The 22,494-nt window shown below is 42.2% G+C and overlaps 1 protein-coding gene across 2 annotated transcripts in view; it reads right to left on the bottom strand.

The window, feature by feature from the left end:
- Positions 1–22,200, bottom strand: part of ppargc1b (peroxisome proliferator-activated receptor gamma, coactivator 1 beta) — a 93,045-nt gene extending 70,845 nt beyond the window's left edge. Inside the window, exon 1 of one of the 2 annotated variants that reach the window (XM_034883099.1) lies at positions 22,091–22,200. In XM_034883099.1, coding sequence (XP_034738990.1) covers positions 22,091–22,171 — 81 coding nt within the window. In that variant the 5' untranslated portion in view covers positions 22,172–22,200. The remainder of the gene's footprint in view (positions 1–22,090) is intronic. The other variant, XM_034883100.1, reaches the window with a different exon arrangement.
- Between the last annotated feature and the right edge of the window lie 294 nt (positions 22,201–22,494).

Genomic DNA, 22,494 nt, shown 5'->3' with positions numbered 1-22,494 from the left:
GTCGGGGCTGTAATGATAGTGGATGGTTGCTAGCTGGCTAGGTGCTACCTCTGGATGTGTCCCCTGGTCGGGGCTGTATTAGTAGTGCATGGCTGCTAGCTGGTTGGTGGTTAACGGTGGTTACTAAACCACTGAAACAATTTTGGAAACATTATTATAAGATAAAAAAGAATCTTTGGTTTTGGATCGATCGATATTGAAATCAGTCTATATCAATTTCCCTTTGTCCCATTAGTCACAGACCATCCAACAGTATTACTGCCACAGACCGTCCAACAGTATTACTGCAACGGCCGTCCAACAGTACTGCCAGGGACCGTCCAACAGTATTACTGCCACAGACATTCCAACAGTACTGCTGCATTCCACCTGCAGGGGTCCAGACTTTACCAGACTAGACTGCTTTGCCAAATGTGAGGCGATAGCTAGGGCTCAATGGCTTAACACAAATAATTAGTCCAGTACAACCAGTTGCACTACTCTCGAAGTTCAAGTCTGACACACTACTGTTTCTGAAATGAACATTAAAATAACCTCCAATTTGACTTACACAATATCCTTTCACACACAGAAGAGGTTTCTGCACACAGTATATATAAATATGTTGAGCTCTGAAAGCTCTGACACAAAGTCCTGAACCCAGTATTGGGCAGGTTTTACCTTTTTGAGATCGGTCTGAACAAATGTCTGAAGTTAGCGCTGCCCCTTTCTCCTAAATGTGCTGTTTGAATGGTATTAATAGATAATAGCTTTCAAAAATATGAACCTAGATGGAACTTAGGTATATTATAGTCGAGTGCTTCCTGGTTTTGTGCAAAACAACATAGAAATGGATTTATCAAACATTTTGTCAAAAATGGCTCACTTTCTGAAGTACCCTTAGTATTTACGGGTCTAAAGGCGCTTTTATAGCTGCAACAGCCAGAAAAGACCCATTTCACTAATCTCACAGATGGGTAAATGTATGAGATAGCAAGGGAAGCAAATAAAGGATAAAGGAGGAAATGAAAAGGAGGAGAGGCAAGGAACCAAGAAGGTTTGCGGGAAAATAGATAAGGAGAAAAATGAGGATGGGGCCTAAGAGAGAGAATGAAAGAGGGGAGGAGCAGAGAAGAGGAGAGAAGCAAAGATGGAGTAAGAAAAACAAGTAGAGGAAAAGTGAAGATGCATAGCAAGCAGGAAAGAGAGGACACAAGACCAAAAAATCAACAGTAGTATGAATTTGTTTATGTTGAATCAACAGAAAGCCCAAGAGGATTTTGGAGATTTTGCCTACACAAATTGCTGGAGAATTATACACACACACACACACACACACACACACAACAAACAATGTTAACATAATGCAGTAACCCTGGGAGCACACACAGAATCTCAGTGTGTGAGATTTCTGAAAGTGGCCTCTCCCTGCTGGACTGCAACGCACGTGCAGCAGCAGAGCCATATTAGGTAGAAAGGAGAGAGAGAAAGAAAGACAGAGCGAGGTAGACTTAGACTTTGCACTACAACCTTTGACCTCCTGGTTTATCTCTAAATGCAGCTATGTGTGTGTGTGTGTGTGTGTGTGTGTGTGTGTGTGTGTGTGTGTGTGTGTGTGTGTGTGTATCACTGCAGCTGTGCCAAGTACAAAAACCAGAGTGTGTCTGTGTGTGTGTGTGTGTGTGTGTGTTGGTGTGTGAGTGTTCATCATCAGGCGTGGGCTTTGAACTTCCCAGCTGTCCCATCAAAAGATCTGCTTCCTCTCTACAGCTCTCTGAAACACACTCTCACACGCTTTCATTTTTCCATTATGCGCTGACTAGCGCACAAAACACACACACACACACACACACACACACACACACACACACACACACACACACACATTCATCTTTCTGCATCTTGTCATTTCAATATTTCTCTGACAATATAATATGACATACTACAATAAACAATACTAGGACAGCCATTTTTCAATTAGACAACTGCAACATACTGTAGAGTCACAACCCCAAAAATATTGAAGTTGCAATCGTATTCATGCCATATTCATGTTAGTGAAGCGCTCCCATAGAGCCTAAAAAGAAAAATATCTCATATCTGTTTTTCTCTCCTCTCTAAGGTAGCAGCTGCTTTGGTAAATGTCCCTTGCTGTCACCATGTCTGCAGCAAATCTTTCACCTGGCAGGCTGGAACCGGCCTTCACACACACTCACACACATAGAGCTCAGGTAGCTGGTTATCTCTGAAAATGTCGCAGTAAATAACACACATGGTGGGACAGACCTTTGTGTGTGTGTGTGTGTGTGTGTGTGTGTGTGTGTGTTTGTGTGTGTCTGTCCATGTTTACAGTGGCAGAATGTCCTTCACATCACCAGCTCATTCCATCCCTATACTACCCTCGTTCCCCTGTCTTTTATGCACGCACACGTGCACTGCTGTAATGTGTGCAAGATAGACAGGACTGAGTTTTATGTGTGCCTTGCCCTCAAAATTCAAGGTTCAAAGGGAAACCAGGCAGATATCTGACTTCATAAAGCAGGCTTGTTTCAACCAGGAACAATGTTGTAACTGATTCTCTCGGACACACACAAACATTCTTTCTCGTTCAACACACTTCAAGGAAAAGGGGATGAATTATGGATGCACACGCTGTCACTCTGCAAATTTGTGGGTGTTTGACAAGCTGTAAAGGGTGTGTGTGTGTGTGTGTGTGTGTGTGTGTGTGTGTGTGTGTGTGTGTGTGTGTGTGTAGGATGTTCTTATGCAAGCCTTAGTCATGTCAGCAGGAAAAACTCGATTTGCTTCCAGTCAATCATCCACCGAGCAGGATTACTACACAACCACACACAGTAATGAAGTATTACTCCAGTACTACTGAGAGACATTGTTGTATTTTCTCAAAGAATGCAGCTAAAATATTTTACTGGAATATGGTATTATACTCTTTTATGAACACTACAGAATTGTGTTTCTGGAGGGAAGTAGTGGGGCAGAACAATAAACTGTTGTTTTGCCAGGACAGTTGAAAATCTGTATTTGCAGTTTGTCTTCCTGTTGCACTGGTGGCAATGATACAAGAACACAACTTGTGTGTTAGGAGGCACAGAACACTCTGGAAAAGCTTTTCTTTGCTGGTTTCCGAGGTGTTCAGCTCCTCATTCAGCTGCTGGCAACAGGACTAATGAACCGGACACACCAGCACACACACACACACACACACACACGTGATCAGCCAGTCTTCCTAGTAGGCGGTCCACTACATTACCAGACAATATGGCAGTAACACTACCCAAACACATAAAACCACAAAAGAAAGAAGGCAGGCCTGGCTCTGACCTGAGTATCACATAGCATTCCCAGTGTTCTGACACAGGCTGAAACCTCCAACTAGCAGGATTTGTATGGCAGGGCCAATATGAGCGAACCAAGTCTCACTTATTTGACTACATTTAAATGAAGGAGCAGCCAAGGCTAAACAGAACTTCCCTTTAGACTGGTTTCCACTGCAGAGCCACACTAACCAAGATCTACTCAGTGACTTGTGTTTTCCAACCAAGGCCAGACTGGCTCACTCAATATAACTAAAGAACAATATCAGGCTAATGAAATCTGGTGTGCGAGACAGGAGCAACACAGGCCATAATGGTCTAAGATAGGCCTTAGTGCCACATGATTAAATAGAGCTTTCCAATGCTAAGCTACTGCAGAGCTATACAGTTCTAGCCAACACATGATTATTAGCCTGCTTAGCTCTAGAGTAGAAGATACTGTTAGTCTTTCCAGGAATTTTCTTTATGCAGCTTCCCACTAAAATGGTGATAAAGGGCTTTATGAGACTTACTTATTAGCCTAGGTAAAATTGCAGGAGAAACCAAGGCCATAAATGGCTACTTTTCAGCTTGGATGTCCACCACAGGGTGAACTGTTGCTCTACTAAGGCTTACTGATTAGCTTGGTTTTCACTCGTTGACTAAACAGACATTTTTAACCCTTAGTTTTTTATTCTTCCTTCCAGTCCTTAAAACAATGGTCATTTTCTGTGTAATGTCAACCTTAAAGCTTAAGTGAGTAATGTTTTGAGATTGCAGAAGGATTGTTTCATGTGGACGTGCCAACAGTGTTGTTGTCATTACTTAGAATTCCTCATGGGGGCGACAAAAACTACACACTACAGCTTTAAAGACTTTTTTCCACTAGTTAAATATGCTTTAGTTCCTAAGAAGTCAATAAAAAAAAACTGCATGCAACTGATAGCAGGCAGATGAAAGGTCAGTCTTTAATTGTCTTTTTCAAAATCATATCTTAGAGAAGTAGACTATTTCAACATCTGCTTTTCTCTGCCTAAATATGGACTCATTTTACTTCCCTATCTCTCTCACCCAATACCCTCACCTGTCTCTCCTTTGTCTAATTTCTGTCTTCCCATCCCGGTCGTCTTCCTCCTGAAATCACCTGCAGAGGAATCGATAAGCTTTCAGACCATGAGGACTCCAGACGCTCTCTCTTTCTCTCTCTCTCTCTCTCTCTCTCTCTCTCTCTCTCTCTCTCTCTCTCTCTCTCTCTCTCTCTCTCTCTCTCTCTCTCTCTCTCTCTCTCTCTCTCTCTCTCTCTCTCTCTGTATTTCATGCCTTGTCATGGGGGGGTCCCTTGACATTGAAGGGAATGCAAATGAGTCAGAAAAGGAGAAAAGGGTGAAAGGAATGAAACACAGTAAATGCAGAGAAAGGGAGAAAAAGAGGGAGAGAGAGAGACATCGCCAAAGATGGGAGAGAGAATAAATGAAAACGTAAAAAGAGTAAGAGAAAAAGGGAGAGAGTTGAAACGAGGTCAGGGACTGCTGAGAAAAGCACAAAGCCGAGCACATCTGAGGGGAAAGTATGAAGCATGAGAGAGAAGCACAGAAGAAGTGTGTGTGTGTGCGTGTATGTGTGTGTATGTGTATGTGTTTGTGTGTGTGTGGGGGCTTGAATACGGTGCACACAACACACACACAAACCTGCGCCAGGTGGGTTTCTGAAATGGAGTGTCTCTGTTGTACAGGAACACACACAAATACTTTCAACTAACACTCAGACCGACTACATGGCCAATTAGTATTTTACTAATTGACTCACTGACCCCACTCAAATATCTACCTACAATACCCAGCCATGGTCAGCAAGCCCTCACAACTGCCTTAATGCTAATTCAGAGGCTTGTTCAACCCATGTAGGAATGACAACAAAGGGGAAAATCTTTACTTCTAATATTTATTTTATCATTATTTTAGAACATATTCTGCTCCAGCAGCTTGCACCCACAGTACACAGGTTTGGGGTAAACTGTTTTCAGAAGAATCCTGGGTAATGCAGAGAAAACACACGTGGAATAATTTTATTGCATGAATTGACAGTCAAATCAGGACAAGCTGATCCAGTCTGCTGTGTTCAAAACACTCAAGTGTCAAGCAAGGCGCATGGCCCTACACAAGTGTCTTTGCTATTTTAAGCGCCCAGCGCCCATCTCGTTTAAATAGCAATTGCACCTGCACCCATCTTTGCGCTCTTGGGCGTACTGGTCTTACAGGGAGGAGTGTTCAGGTGCATTCTTGGCATATTCCTATCTTGCGGCAGCAGAAAGTGATTGCACCATTGACCAACACAAATCTGGTCAAAAGTCAATAGCGGAGCATAGCATTGTTATTTTAACAGTGCACCACTAAAACGTGCCTAGGCTTGTGCAGAGCGCCCTCACACTATGCTTGTTACACACACACAGGGATGCGCACATGCAGAAGATTACAAATAAAAATATGACTGTGCAAATCCGCCATCAAAATATTGATGCGCCAAGGTACAAACGCGCCTGGCTTTTAAAGGGAATGGGAGGTGACACTGATTGATTTACTCCATGTTATGCCCAAAAAACACCAATGAATTAATGAAGACACTAGGAACAACCCCTTTGAACCATGCACCTGGTGCATGAACCCTATATTCCACCGTCAAACTAGTAAAAGTGGATTTGGACACGCCTTGAACAGACCTCCACCGGGTGCTTCACCCCTCAGTGTCCAACAGCAGGAGGAGCATACATGTAAATCTATATAGATATACACACACACATATACACACACTCATACACAAAACGTTTACCCATGTAAACACATCATTGACTACGCTCTGCACACATAACCTATGAAAAGCTCCCGTCACATATTCAAAGGCATAGTCTTACACTCACCATGAAAGTATTTGGCTTTTTACTGTTATTGCATCACAGTAGTAACATTTCCCCGTCAACAGCATCCCCGCCTTGATGTGTAAGAGGGAAAGAATGAATGAGAGAAAGAAAGGAGACGCATACTACACACTACAGCATGGGTGTGTCAACATGTTCCGAGTCAACAAGATGCCGCACGTCGTCAACAGTGGATAGGGATAGGAAAGTACAGACCGACAGACTGAGGTGGGGGGTGAGAGAAAGATAATAATGATAATAATAATGAGTCAGATTTGATTTGAAATCCTTTCCTCATTAGCCTAAACCTCATTCTCCCCGCAGACAGGTCTCACTTTTGTGATTAGAGCAATTAATGCAAATAATTGGATTAATCTCATCTGACTGTGCTTCATGTCAACAGAGCAGCTGAATTTCAACAACTATGACTCACATGAAATGGTTTGTTCCCACTTTGTGAGCATTATGCACAAACAGAAAACAAACACTGGCAGGCTGAAAAATTCATGTTGACAAAATCAGCCGAAGCAATGAAGCATCTTATGTCTACAATAATCAGGGAAAAGCTGTAATAATTCCAAAAGGAACTGACTATCGCTGTTGTTTGATTGTCCTGGCTTACTGCAGATAATGACTATCTGCAACTATAAAATGGAGATATTGGATATGGCAATCAAAGTCATTTGGGCTTAAACTAGTTATTATTACAGTAAACTGCCACTCAGGCTGTCTGGTAAATTATGAATATATTGGTTAGCGACTTTCATTGTGATGATAAGATCAGACTTTGTTCATGCTCTACAAAATCCAGTAGTCTAAATGAATAACTGTAAGGAAATTGTAATTAAGAAAGGTAACAAAATTAGATTCCAAATTCAGATTTCAGCATTTCAGATTTGACATAAAATCTGCATCCTGTGCATCAATATTAGAAAAGCATGCCTAATGATTGCAACCATATTGCCCATGCAAAACTGTCAATGTTGTCCCTGAGTCTTTAGTTTCATAAGAAAGCACCAAGGAAGCAGATGTACACTCTTCATGCGTGGTATGGATGCTGACGTGTGCGTAAATATGCACACGTAAGCATTATGTGTGTAGTGTGTGTGGAATGCCAGATGACCGCAGCACTGGGCACTATGGTCACGCAAGCCTGAGCAGCCTTTGGGAAGTAGGGCAATGAGTAAAAAGGGGGGGCAGAGAGAGAGAAAGAGAGAAAGAGAGATGAATAGAGAGAGAGCGGAAAGAGAAAAAATCATGACGAGATATAAGGCAGAAGAAGAAGGAAGATGAACACACGCAAAGGGATGGCCGCAGGGAGTAGTTGCTGTGGAAAGTTACCAGTTTTAGTTTTCCTGGGAACATGAATACACACGGCATGTATCATGTGCGCGCACGTGTGTGTGTGTGTGTGTGTGTGTGTGTGTGTGTGTGCAGTAAATATCTGTGTGGCATGTGTGTGGCAATGTGTTTGTTTATGCATCCCAAAGGCCGTTAATGGCCTCACCCACCTCCCTCATTCTTTTGATATTTGCAGGTAGAATCCTGCTGCTTGCTTTCATCCCACACACATGACTCACACACACTTCCTCAAACACATACTGTACACACCTCAAAACGGTCCATCACTAAACCCTGCACAAGTGCCTGAGCCCCTCACTGCAAGCCCACTTCTCCTGTATTTATATTTCTGTAAATATGCCATAATTAGTCAAAAGGCTATTTATCATCTGCAGTCTCTAGCCAGATGTTACAATAGGAACCCTTAAAAACAATATTAGTCATCTTAACATGAGCATGACATTTAATTCAAATATAATTACATGTGCACTAGATAACAACACATTACATTCTTGTCTTGTCAACAAAAACTAAAATTTGCATTGCAATTTAAAAAAAATTGGATTTTCAGGGAATTTATTTCACAATATCAGGAGAATATATCACAATATCAGGGCTATTGCACTGAGGGCGCCCACAGACAGGCAATTTATTAAGATTTGATGAGTTAGTTATTACAATATTTGGCGGTCGCTAAGTTACTACCAGGCTGGTAATTGATCATCTCTATTATTTGTAGGCCGGAGATAGAATCCCGGTTAGTGGTTCCAGGTGTGATTGAGAGCTACAAATATCTAGACCCACGTGGAGATCTTGTAGTAATTATGATTGAACCAGACGCCACACACAGGTTAAATGTGTGTGATGTGACAGTGACGAGTTCAGGGTCTGTGCCAAAAAAAAACTATTTATAACGCATACTCCTGGCACACACACACACACAAAAACACACATGAACACACACATTATTGTGCCTTTCATCTGAGGAAGCGACATCTAAAAATAATATCAAATAGCTTTTAAAGTAGAGTAATGAAAGAGGAGAGGTGCTCAGTGTTTGTGCAAGTGAATGTGTATTACTACATTGAACCATATCAAATAAAATGATACTGAATTTAATAGGCCATGCTGCTGGATAACTGCAGCTATAGCTGTCCGGTGTTTGAATGTAAAAGGGCTTGTTCACACCAGCCTGTGCTTGCCCTCACCTGGTTGCCACGGCTATATGCCATGCTGGCATCTGTGTGAGAGTGTGAGTGTGTCCTCTTGTCCTCATGATCCTGCACACAGTGCCATGGAAATTTCCATTAACCTTTTGTCTCATTTACACCAATACCCTTGAGATCCCACACACACACATGAAGCAACTCTCTCACATACACGCTCCCACACACGCACACACATGCACACACACACACACACTCACACAAGGGCGCAGTAGTATAAGCTATGGAAGTGATAAACCAACTGTTGTGTTTAGACTATTAACAGACCTGCTCATGAGACAGTCTCATGATGATTATTATTTCTGCTACTTGTGTTTCAACTACCACCACTTTTACTACTACTTCTATTGTTGCTACAACAACACTACCACTATAAGTACTATGGCTGCCTGAAAAACAATTACTGTTGACAGTAAAGTACTACCTTACTACTGGAGGTAGTATACTCCTACTACTTACCAGTACCACCACTACTGCTGCTTCTACCACCATCACCAACACACTGATCCTTCCCCAGGAAGTGTGTCAGGCTTTGAAGCAAATAGAACATAGCGGCCAAAATGGTGGAAATGCAACAGGGTGTAAATACTTTTTCCCATAGACTTACATGGCAAAGAAATGTCTGTAAATCAGTGTCTACACTTTTGAGCGTCACAACCCCCTTGAAATGACTCGTTTCACTATCAGAATTTGGTCCGTTCATTCCAATAACATTTGGAAATTAAATCAACCTTCAAGTTGGTGGAATGCTAAGCCAGAAGAACTAGTGTGCCCGCTCTATGGGCTGCTCAGTGCTGAAGTAGTAACGATCATCCAGGTCATGTTGGGCTCTATGATGGCTTTATGTGCCACTGAGCAACTCTCATAGCAAAGAATAGAGCTCGGCCTCGAACGCTGTATCCAGTTCTTATAATACATCCGTAGTAATACTACTGCTGCTTTTGCATTTGCTACTACAGCAGCTACTGCCACTACTAAAGTGAAAACCAAGCTACTAATGCTGCTGCGTCTTATGTAATGCAGTCCTTTTGAAACTATTACTGCGGATGCAACTACATTTAACATGATGTACTAAAAGCAGAGTAAGAACAAATATTAAAGGGTGTACAATAAGTCAGCGTATTAACAAGCTGCTGCATTACTCTTTCAAGCCCAGCAGAGGAACTGCTTAGACACTGCATTACCCGTGAATGCAGCTTGTAATCCCTAACCTTAAGCAGCATGAGTCGTAATCACGTACAATAATCCAGCTGGACCAGTGGATTATTGGGACGGAAATTACATACTGGTATGTACATTTTAGTTGGCAGACCAGCAGTATGTTGTGTGTGTGTGTGTGTGTGTGTGTATATGTGTCACCTAGTTGGTCATGTGTTGGTGTCCGAGGAGCGGTGATGAGTTTGTGCAGTTGGGTGCTCGCCCATCCATGGACCAGACATCTTTACAACTCAATCTGTCTGACGGCTAAGTGGAGACGAGCCCCAGCCAAAACACTGGCAACATGTCAAGGAGAGAGAGAGAGAGAGAGAGAGAGAGAGAGAGAGAGAGAGAGAGAGAGAGAGAGAGACCTAGATAGTGGGCTGTGGCGGAATCCAGACCAATAACGGAGCAGCATTTACACCTCAGGCCCTCGCAAAACTCTCACTCATCCCCCATGACTTATTAAACTGTTGCAAAGCGTCAAAGTCTCAATTTTAAGAACAGCACAAAGTGTCAAAGTCCCAATCTTTTAACTGTACTTTTTTAAGATCAAATCAAACTTTTTAAAGCTGAGGACAACATTAAACCATTATTGTTCAAGATGTAGCATAAAGGCATCAGAAATCACAAAACAATTGATTTAAAATGATTCTAATTACTTTATTTACTACTAATTATTATAATCATTAGCAGAAATACAGTAAACAGTGTGAAATCCTCAGATTCTCAACATCCAATCCCTCCCAATTTGACTATTATGCATATGTTTAAAGTGCCACTTATTATACATGTGGAGAGCTGGCTAACATCAAGCTCTGTGCAACGCTGACATGTCGCTGTGGTATCACCATCCCTCTCATCTCATCCGGCTCTCATCTTGTCAGATTTGAGGAAGTGACACAGCCCTCGGTATGCTCTTTTGTGTTTAATATAAAACATTTCCCTGGTGGCTGACCGTGTGATAAATTAGGTAACAGAGGAGGAGAGCTTTCAAGAAATAGGGCAGCCAGCTAGCTCAGCTACCGCTGGGCCTCCAAATGTGTCCCCACAAAGCCTTGAGCTGCTGGGTAAGATTGGATTCCCTCTCCTTCAACCCTTTCCATATCTCCCTAAGGTGTAAAAAATGTGTGTGTGACTGTGTGTGTGTGTGTGTGTGTGTGTTTGTGTGTGTGTGTGTGTGTGTGTGTGTCTGTGTGTGTCTGTGTGGAGAATGGCAAACGCTCATGTTGACACTATCAATATAGCAACAGGGTCCCTGTGATGAATACAAATATGCAAGTAAAGGTTAGCTAAGGACAGATGGCCTACATACACACATCTGCACATGCACACAAATGTCAACATATTGAGTAAAGTAAAAAACAACGCCTCGGATGCGATGACACATTCAGATGAGGGACCTAACAGGACGCATCAATTCTCTACAGTGATCACATAAAATGTTCACACACTCATCCCATGTCATCCTACATGCATAGAAGAATAGAGAGTCTTAACACAACACAGGGCCACTTTATCGATCCTCGAAAGCAAAAACTCACAGACAGTACACACAGTTATTAGGTTGATTTTTGAAGCAACCGGACTACCTGAATGACTATTACACAGAAACACAAAGACATGCAAAGTGTGCTGACCACAAGACAAACTCAACACAACAAGGTAAAAGAAAAGAATGCAGAACAAGGCACGATTATCATGTTAGGAGGAGCAGAGCAAACTATTGTGTATGCACCCTGTTGCCTCCGGGCACAGTGCTTCCTATGCCCAAAGAGCCAGAAAGCAACCAGTAGTCCTATCCTGGAACAATGCTACTTGGCCCCACGTGGTCCTCATTATAGCAGCATTTCCATAACAGCAAAGGTGTTTTCTGAAGTGTAAAGCCCAAAGCAGCAAGCACAGTCATGTATCTGAAAGACGTGTGCTAGATGAATATGCTCGCTTGCCATTGAGCCGCAAAGGTTAAAGGTTATGTAAATGATGGTTTTACAATAAATAACCAAAACGATAAACTCTGTGGTCCGCTGAGTCTCTGAATGTGGCAGGAGGATAAGAACCATAAAAAAGAGGAGGAAAGCAGGAAGAAAATACGATGAGAGGTGATAACAGTGAATCACAGCACTGACTGTAAAGTATTAAATCTGCATTAAAACTGTAGTCTGGAGAGAGAGAGAGAGAGAAAAAAACGAAATGGAAGCGAAATTTACATCCTCACATCCCACTCTTGATTTGAGTCACAGCACGAGCGGCAACAACCTGGAACAGTGACGAACCGAATAGATTTTCATATAAATTAAGACAGCAAAAGGCGGACGATGAATACCTAATAAGACACTTGCTCCCTGGTGTTGGATTTTTTTTCTTTCCCTCATTTCTTTCTCTCACCCTATCTGTTCTCTCTGCCTCTCACTGTAACACACGCAATGAAGCCATTGTGCATGTTGGACACTTTGCACGGTTGAGTTGCTACTCCGCCTCGGGGGAAGAAGAAGTGTTTGGAAAGTCCTGCAGTGTGCATGCAAGATAAGCTGCAAACTGGATTTAGAGATTCTGATGCAGTTCCCAGTCTATAAAGACCTGTCTGGTCCTGATCTGAGAGCAGTTTCATTTTTGCTGACACTGTGACCTCAAAGTTTTCCTGTTCCCTCGTGCTGTTGGCATACATTTCACTGACATACTCGGAATAGTCCAATGCCATTTAGTCACTAAAATGTGAAATGTAATATTACAAAGTAATAAACTACTTCTAAATCATAAGCTACTTTGTTTCAGAAACCTAACCTTGGTAGGTTCTGTAATGGAAACCAGGCTGCGAAAGAAGATTATACAATCCTCCAAATTAGGCTAGAGAGGAGCAGAAAAAAGCCCTGATGTAGCCTGATATTGCCTTGCTGGTAGAAACCCATCTAATGAAGAATTACTGTAGTAGCTGTGTTTTGATCTAAAGCACACTGATCCTTTGCAAGCCTTTCCTATCATAAGTCAGAATAAGGGAAATGGCTCAGGTGATGATGAAGTACAGGAAATACTTATGTATATCCACAGTTTTGACAAAAAACATGGGCTGTGTCTCATTCCACATACTTCTGTCAGTACACTGTTAATGTGCATAGGCCACTTACTGCCTTAGTGCCCACTTCCGATGGTTAGTTTTGTACCAAAAGATACATTTACACTTACCAGAAATGATGAGTGGTTAGCTCTGCTCACCGCCTCTCAAAAATCTGATGAAAATCTATTAAACTGAACTTTGGCGATCAAAAAAACAGACAGATTCAGCAACCGTATGGCCTTTTTGTCACTTAGGATATTTTCAGAAACCCGTTTCGGTGAACAATTTTTGCCAAAACGAGCCACCATCTTGCCACCCTTATGCTCAGTTTTGAAATCTGGGAGAAGCCAGACCCACGTAATGCGCTCGTCCAATTAGCTGCCAGGAAACGTCCCTAGTCCCTCCCCTTTCCGCTTTGTAGTCAAGATGGCGCCCATTTAGTGGGTCAATTGTTCCCAAGTAGGTCCACCTCTCCTCTGCAAGCGCAGCTCCTATGGCGCCATTTTGATGGCAATAAGCCATCATCCGCCGTTAGCATCCCATTGACTGTCATTCATTTTGTATAAAAGGCTCCATTACCTTGTAGCTCACCTTATGGTTCCGTAGCAGACGTTTTTGTAAAAACAGTATAGAAAAAAACTATTGTGTCACAACCCCGCAACTTACTGTCGCACAGTAGAAGAATCACTGTGTAGTACAGTAAACACGCACACAGTTTGGACTTCCATTAGCTGTTTAAGTTTAATTACTATGCTAACTAGCATTTTAGTTAGCAATAATAAGCCTATGCCTACGCTCTCCATCACTGCCAGATTGGGAATGATTGACATTTCTCTTGCACAGCTACCAGAAGACTTAAAACTTTCAGATAGGTTGCTCTCGTCACTCCACGTTGTCAAGCTCAGTTGGAGGCTGCGCGGTAACGAGATCTGTTGGTCCATTTCCTTAACTGTCTGTGATTGTACCACACTGAACTTTTGGACCGTTTTTAGGGGTCATCCGGGTACTTTCAGTGCTCAGTAACTTTTTTATATACTTAAATGTTTGAAGGGTGCAATAAAGCGCTTTGAGACACAGCCATGGTTCTTGTTCCATAACAGGGGTCATTCTCTTTTGTATGGAGCTTTTTAATTCGCAGCATGACACAGCAAGATATGACTACCTGATACTTTAGGTAACGATGAAGCTAAAAAGGCTATGAAAACAGGCTTTTCATCTGACTGCATTAACATTAATGACCGGAGCCTTTTGCATTACGTCAGCATGCCAGAAAACATCTCATAGGAACAGAAGATTACAGAAACACTACGAATGGTTAGGAGAGATAACCGTAATCTTGATTCTGAGTTAGAAAATCATGATTCTTATTTAATCCAGACTCGTGCAGCCCTAATGTGAGTGTGTATGTATATGTAGGAGGGTTAGCTGCAGCCATGCCAAGCAGGCCTGAGTAAGCAGCTGAAGAACCACCACGCAATTAATTATTGAGAGACCCCTAACCTGCCTCTGCTTAGCATGACAGCTAGCAACAGCAAGCTCAAACGCAGAGACATACATACACACATGCAGTTTATGTTCCTCGTTTACAGGCACACACACTAATACAGGCCTGTGTGGGTGTGTGTGGGGTGGGAGGGGGGAGGGGGGGCGTCTAAGCCGGATGCCTGATGAACCTCAGAGGGATTTGGGAGGAAGCAGCCATATTCCCAGCGCCCAACTCTGACGCACACACGCGATGAGGATCAACCACACGTAAACACGCATGTATGGTTAGTTAATCACACACAGACACGCACACACACACACACACACACACAACCAAGGAGACATTACCAAGATCAGAGTCCCTTTTTTGCGACAATCACAGAACAGATACATGCCAGAAATATAAATGAAACTAATCTAAAAATTAGGACTGAACGATTAATTGCATTTGCTTTTTTTTACCAGAAAGGCTGCAATTACACTCTGGTAAAGTAAAGCAGTCTGCGGAGGAAGCAGCATGGAACTTGGCATGCAACGGCGTATCTACGTCGACCTGTAGTACATTAGTCTTAGTCTCAGGCTCAACAGATCCCGTCACAGCGGAAACTTTAGTGTCAAAAAGGAACAAAACTTTAAAAGTTGGGCTTTAAAAAAGAAGATGCTGTGCAGCATGTTTAATCTATCTAATATCGTACTGGTCATACTATAAAATAATGGATTGTTTTTCTTTTTTGTATAATACAGAAGACAAAGAGCTTATAAAAGAATCACATGGTAAATTGCAATTGTAATATTGGTAGAAAAAAAATTCTAAATGAGCCCTACTAAAAATGTAACTGTAGTAGATGTGCATTTTAGCACATTTAAATTTGTACCCATCCTGTAAAATATGTTGTATATCCATGCATGTGTGTGTGTGTGTGTGTGTGTGTGTGTGTGTGTGTGTCCAGTACACAGTGACAGAAGGGATTGGTGAGTCACTGCAAGGCTGCAAGATGAACACATTGCACTGCAGCACTGCACATCACGACTCAGGCTGATGGAAGAGACACAGCGAGAAAGACATTGACAAAGATTTATGAATAAAATAGAATGACGGATACAATAAAAAAAAAAACTACAACATAACGGAGGACAGTTGCAACCAAATCATTGGACGGAGAGGAAAACATAAAATATAGCCAAAGAGAATGTGTGTCTGTCCCTGGCACAGTGCAAATCCCAGTCACTGCCAATAACACCTGTATCCATCACTCTCAGGTGGAACTTCAAAGCCTTGTTATTTATACACCTGTCTGTCTGCCTGTCTGGATCCTTCACTCTTCTCTGTCACTGTCCAATTTTAATCGGATTTATTGGGCCCCATCAAGTGATGCGTCTGGCTGCTTGCAGACTAAGTCTAGATGCATTCTAAGGGTGCTTATATATACCGTGTAAATCAGAGACTAATAAGTGTTCATTACGATTTAATTCATGCAGCATGAGGGCCCAGTGGTTAGGAAGAAGGTTCTGGGTTTGATTCCAGGTCGTTCCGGGCCTTTACGTGTGGAGTTTGTGTGTGTGTCGTTGCCCCTCATTAACATTTTTATTGCCATCCTCATTTGCCTCACCCTCAGGCCTGCCAGATTTCTAAAGAAGACACAACCCTAACTTTAAAGGAGTAATCCACACATTATTTCTCAGTTTTTGCCTCCGTCTTAAAGGCGCTCGAAGCGATGATTAGTGACGTTGCATGTTGTTGATGTTTAAAGTATTGTCAAACAGAACGGAGGCGAGTTCGCCCCTTCCTCATCCTCATCCCGTCCCCTCCCCCTCCCTCCTGTGTTTTCTGCAACAGTCATGAACCCGCATTGTGGAAGTAGCCTACGTGTTAACGCTGCTGCAGTGATGGCTCAACCAACTCCTTGTTGTCAGTTGTTGGCTGGGACGCTGGAAGACTTTTTTTGTTTGTAGACCCTGGGCTGTCTACAGAGACCGCGTTTTTTACTGTGTGTTCTGGGGACAGGCAGCTCGCACATAGTGAGGAAATTATATTATTATATTCTATATTTTTGTACTTATCTTCCCACGGATCAGGTGTCAGTCAAGAAGAATGCATCCACCCATTTATTTTTTTAAATGACGTTTGTGCAGATTTTTCTTCATCACTGCTTTTGCTAACTTCCCAACTGTGTTGCTAATATAACCAACGAGTAAAATAAAAGCATAAACTTTTGTGTGGGACATAGAGTAATTCAAGTCAAAAAGATGAGAGTTATTTTTTATAATGGTTGACTTAAAGCTTTAAAAACTTAACAAAATGATGAATGTCTGTCCCCTGGAGCATCACACTATCAGGCTAAATGTGGTCATTGAGGGACTGTGAGACTTCCGATCCAAAACTGGATAAGATTACCTGATAACCAGGGATGAGAGCTGACCCCCTGCTGTGTAGGACACACACACACACACACACACACACACACGGAAACACACACACACGGGCATCACGGTTATAGGATAAAGTGCTGACTGACAGTCTGAGGCTCTATAGGGCTACACAGCAGCACAATAATGGCTTTAAGCATTATTAAGTTTTCCATTTGGTGCGTGTAGGCGTCGTTTCAGAAACGCAATTAACATTTCAAACACTTGAGAGCTGATTAGTTTACCTTACTTGATAATAACATATAACTTAATGCACAGAGGAGACAACAATGGAAGCAATGAGTAATTTCTTAATGTCTGGCAACAGTGCGCTTTTATAAAAGTATTCCAAAGTTTTTCAATTACCGACCTACTTCAACCTCCAACTCACATCTTGTTGCTCCCTTAAGCTGGGACTGCTCTCTTATTTGTGGGTTTCTTTTGATCACAAAAGATAAACAAATATGACTTTACATCCCAGAATTCATCAACCATTTGGACTTTTAGATACTGAAATTGTACAGTAGAATAGTGCAGCAGGACTACCTGAATGCACATTTTTACTTGACTTAGAGGACCGGGCAATATGGAGAAAATCAAATATCACAATATTTTTGACCAAATACCTTGATATCAATACCTCAAAACAATATTGTATTGACTATTTGTGCTTTCACAAAATATTTACACTATGAGAATTTTGATAAATGATCATCAGTAATGTAAATATAATAACTAACTGGGTAAAGGAAAATAATAGAACAGCTAGAATAGTCTGGTAAGCTCAAAAAATGACATCGCTTTACTGTAATGCAGCCTTTTAAATCAGGGAAAGACAAGACTTATGCAATATTACAATACAATACCCAAAATCTAAGATGATATCTCATATCACAATTTTGATATAATGTCGATATATTGCCAAGCTCTAACCTAACTTAAAAATGAAGCAAAATTCAAGCACATGTAGTTTATGTTTGCCGTATTTCTTATCCGAGAGAGGAATATGTGCTTTCCAAACGTGCACCGGACACCAACACGTGTGCTTGAATTTACATGCGACTTTCTCTTTAAGAGCCAAGTAAAGTAGAGTTACTGCCAAGCCCCGGCTAATGTTGTACAGGCACGTTCCCCGTGGCTGGTTGTGACCTGTTACAGCAGGATGTGGTGGTGACTGACGTTAAGTCGGCCTGATCTTCAGTCAATCCCTTGGATGGACCCGGACCGTCGCTAAACACCCGGTCAATGATTAGCATTGAAATAGGTCTGGAAGTTCACCTGCACTCTAAAATAACCTTTCAATAGCTCCAGTCAGTTGGAGATAGAAGCTGTTTTATTTTTTATTTTAAAACACAAAATCTGAGCTTTAGGGCTTCCCGCTGCTCTGAGAACAGCTATGTTACCATCAGATTTGACAGTCTCAAATAAATGGCAAAGACATGGTTTCCTACTCTGCTGGAAAAGAAAACGGAACCTGATTGGTGAATAATTGTACTCGTTAGTCAACTGATTGGAGCTTTTATCTCAATAAGCTGCTATGTAGCATCATGAAACTACAGTAGACTCTCTTTCTTACATTTAACTTAAGTAGTATCAGTACATCAAACTGTGTTCCCTGTGCTGACATGCTCTACTGACAACCACACTTATGTTCTTTGAGTGCAGTGTATTCAAATCAAGGAGTGACGCATCGGCCAACCAACGAGGCATCTAATAATCAGCTGTGGTCAACCAAAGACATTGTTATTGGATTTAGAAAAACATCACATCCTGCGAGGCCCTTAGAGCTGTCCACATGAAGAAATAGAAGTGCCTAAGTACAGAAACTGACAACCAAAAAATAAAGCTTTGATGTAAACTCTGAGTCTATTTTTATGTCAACAGGAAGTTGACTGTGTTACCTTACAGATCCGTCATACAATCAGTCCTGATATTCACGGTAATGTGGTCAAGGTGGCCCGTAAAACGGCTGCTAGCAGCAGATTTTAGTGTCATTTTTAGCCTGCAAATCACATGGAAAGAAAACCTATTTTTTCGTGCAAATCAGGAGGACCATTCGCATTTCCAAAACATTAAGGCTAATCTTTAGTCCCCTCACGGTGCTCATTGGATCAATTGCTTTATTAACTGAAAAACCTTCAATGCCAGACCAGTCCGTCAACCCTCTGGACAAAGCCTAGGACCCAGGCATCACAACAGGTTCAAGTTTCTCTGATTCCACAAGCAAGAAAGCCTTTTATTTGAATAATAAAATAAAACAAAGGAAGACAGAAAAGGGACAGATTATGAATGTGGGAATGAGACAAAGACAGGAAGTGGAAAGGAGAGAAATGACAGTAAGCATGTGTACTGTATGTTCGTGTAAGAGTAAGTGAGAGAGGGCAATACTATGAGAGAGAGAGAGAGAGAAGAGGAAGCAGTCACATGTTTGAAGAAGCAGGGGGGCGGGACTGCTTGTCACTCTTCTACGTCACAGTTAAGGCCTCCCTCCCTCCCTCCCTCCTTCCACTACAACTCACATGACTGCAGCAGCCCTGTTCTGTAACTCCAGTCACGAGGATAGAGTAGTATTACAATAATCAGCCGGCAGGGGCGAGCTGCGTGGACACACAGGGAAGGAAAGAGAAAGAGAGAGAGAGAGAGAGAGAGAGAGAGAGAGAGAGAGAGAGAACCAAGGGACAGGCACAAGCCAGCCCTAATAACCCTGTGTAAATATTAACATATTAATACTGCATTTGTAGAATAGATAACCTTATCAGACTACACATGAAGAAAGAACTTGAGCAGTGATACATTGAGCAATTTGATTGGTTTCCTGTTCTTTCTCCGTCTGTGTCACTGAAGGACTTTGCAGCAAACCAGCTTTCCAATCCTGAGAAGAAATAACTGCAAATTGTACAGCAAATATACAAGCAAGCGCGTCACTACTGCCTTTAACTTTGAGGTTGTTAAAAAGCATCTCATACACTGTCTGGCAGTGTCATATATATTCTTAATCAGTTTGTCCCAGCTCTTTATGCTTCCACTGAGTATAAATATTTAAACCCAAGACTTATATTGTCGCACTATACCATCAAATCAAAATATCACATTTCCCGCAAAAAATCATAATGATCATATGACGTGATGACATACTTTTAATGTAGAAACACGTTAACATATTGATGTAGAATGTCACTTTCTAGTTATATTTTATATAGAAGTTACTACAATGTGTTGTCATATTGTTAACTCCTATATTGAGGGATGTTCTGATGCATTTCTTTCCTAATGGTGGATGACTTCTTCTCATTTACCTCTTAGATACATCTTTCTGTATGTATTTGTCATGTGGAAGCATGTCACTGCTGCAGGTTATAAATAGCCCACCGTATCCCTGGATCCCACCACACACTGAATTAACCTGATATAGCTGCCAGTCAGTTGTGACACATCCCCCCCCCACCCACACACACACACATATCTATACATATACATATACATTCCCCCTTCCCCCCTCCCAATCACAACCTTCGATGACCGTGCTTCACAGCAACAATCACCCCGACGCAATCTTACGTCACAATATGATGCAGTAACACTGGGGGTCCTGTATGAAAATGACAGACCGTTTAATGGCTTTACGTGCACGGTGTTGATCCGTGCATATTTCGTAAGTGCGACTCTACAACCAGAAGGGAGATGGAGAGTAGACGTGATACGATTTTGAATTTCTCACCAAATCCGGTTCAGAAATCTGCTAATTTGTTGTTTATTTCCATGTACGCAACAAGACATAAATCATATTATACAGCCTATGGGCTGTTGGTATTAACCACCTTATCCTAGAAAATTCGGCAATCATCTTTGGTACAGAGCATCGCTGCATTTTGATGAAATCTCAACTTTTACAATTGGTGAACACCATTCGCTATAGCACTCAGCGGGGTTGAGTAGGAGATTTTATTGGGATTAACAGTGGAGCCAGTTATAAAAAGTTCAGGTATTGTTTTAATACGAGCTACCTGGTGTGTGGATCGTATCCCGAATTCAATTAAACATCGAATCCATTTATTTAAAAGAAGTAATATATGTTCGAAGTGTTACATGATTGCTAATAAGCAAAGACGTCAGAATTGCAGCGATATCCAAACGCAGTTTGGAATCTTAATGCTTCCATGAAATTCGGTGCGAAATCAATTCCGTGCCCTCCCACAGCAACACCAACCGGGTGAAGCATGCAGACAAACGTTTGGTAACTGTCCCCTAACGATTACGCAAACGATTATGAAAACATCAAATTGCACCAACTTTCTCAGCTGACCTCAACCCACCGTCTGCTCCGCATATAATTGCTTAGCAGAACCTCGTACGATACATTGACCAATGTGACGAAATTACAGGAATCATCGGTGAAAATGCTCAACTTTACAGCGCACCGAACAGCCTGTAGTTACCCAACACAGAGATCCCCAGTTAAGCTTCGGTGCTGTAGCAAGCAGCTTATAATGGAGTGGATAAGTAACATTACACATCACTAATGCTTTGCAGTGTTCCCCCAAAGAGACACTTTATTGAATACAAGCTCCTATTCAGCGAGGGGAAAGAAACATAATATCCCACCAGCAGAGTTCAATGCATCAACCGAAATACATAGCCTACAAGTCTTTTCTCTGCACAGTTTTTATAGCAAAGTGGTCACGTAGACAGTGAATATCTATCATAATGTCTTAATGTCATAATAGTCCTTCAAGGGCAAGTCCATGCGTACAGCGGCGCACCACGTGTCTCCACCGGCACTGAAATTAAAACTTCCCTCAAGAATGCGTCAAAAGTTTCCAAAGCCCCCCTCTGCATACCAAATAATCCTTACAAGCAGCGGCACACCGGCTGCTCCCCGCTTCTAGCACCGACACACACTAACATATGTAATCGTTTTAATCCGTCAATTCCCCTCATTGCTTATGGCTGATGACATTTCCTCCGATAAACACGTGAAAGCCAGACATTCACACACACACGCGCGCGCGCATGCAGACCGAGACACCGGTCGCGCTGTGCCTGTGAGATGCTGCTGTCAAGCCGGGCGAAAGCCTTACATCAACCGGGCGTAGCGTGCGCCATGGCCGGCGACATGCAACGGCGCACCCCGGTCTGGAAAGCCCGAGGTTTGGTGTGTCCAAGGAGTCCTAAATCTTACCTGGCTGCCGGAGTTTTCTGTCAGGTAACTGAAGACAAAGGACGAGAGTTCCTCATCTAATAGTGGAGCGCAGTCCGCCATCTTCTTGTGAATGAGGAGCCGTGGAGTCAGAGAGCGGAGTATAGCAGGAGGAGGAGGGACAGTGGGGAAAGCTGCCTACAGGGGGCGCATCTGTTTATACACAGAAACAAACCAAATCACTAAAGACATGCGGTTACTCAAAGTGGGGTCTGGGGACCTCCATGATTCGATGCAGTGGCTCCAGGGGGTCCCACAATAAAATGAGGATTCATTTAATTTCATTGTGATTGAATTAAGGCAAAATGATTTCCCAACAAAGAAAATTATGTAAATAATGTCATTAAAAAATGTGGAGGCATTCAGTACTGGCAGGTTGGCAGACA

This window comes from Etheostoma cragini, chromosome 10, assembly GCF_013103735.1.
Source record: "Etheostoma cragini isolate CJK2018 chromosome 10, CSU_Ecrag_1.0, whole genome shotgun sequence".
NCBI lineage: Eukaryota > Metazoa > Chordata > Actinopteri > Perciformes > Percidae > Etheostoma > Etheostoma cragini.
Note: the sequence above shows the minus strand (reverse complement) of the source record. Positions and strands in the feature narration are given on the sequence as shown.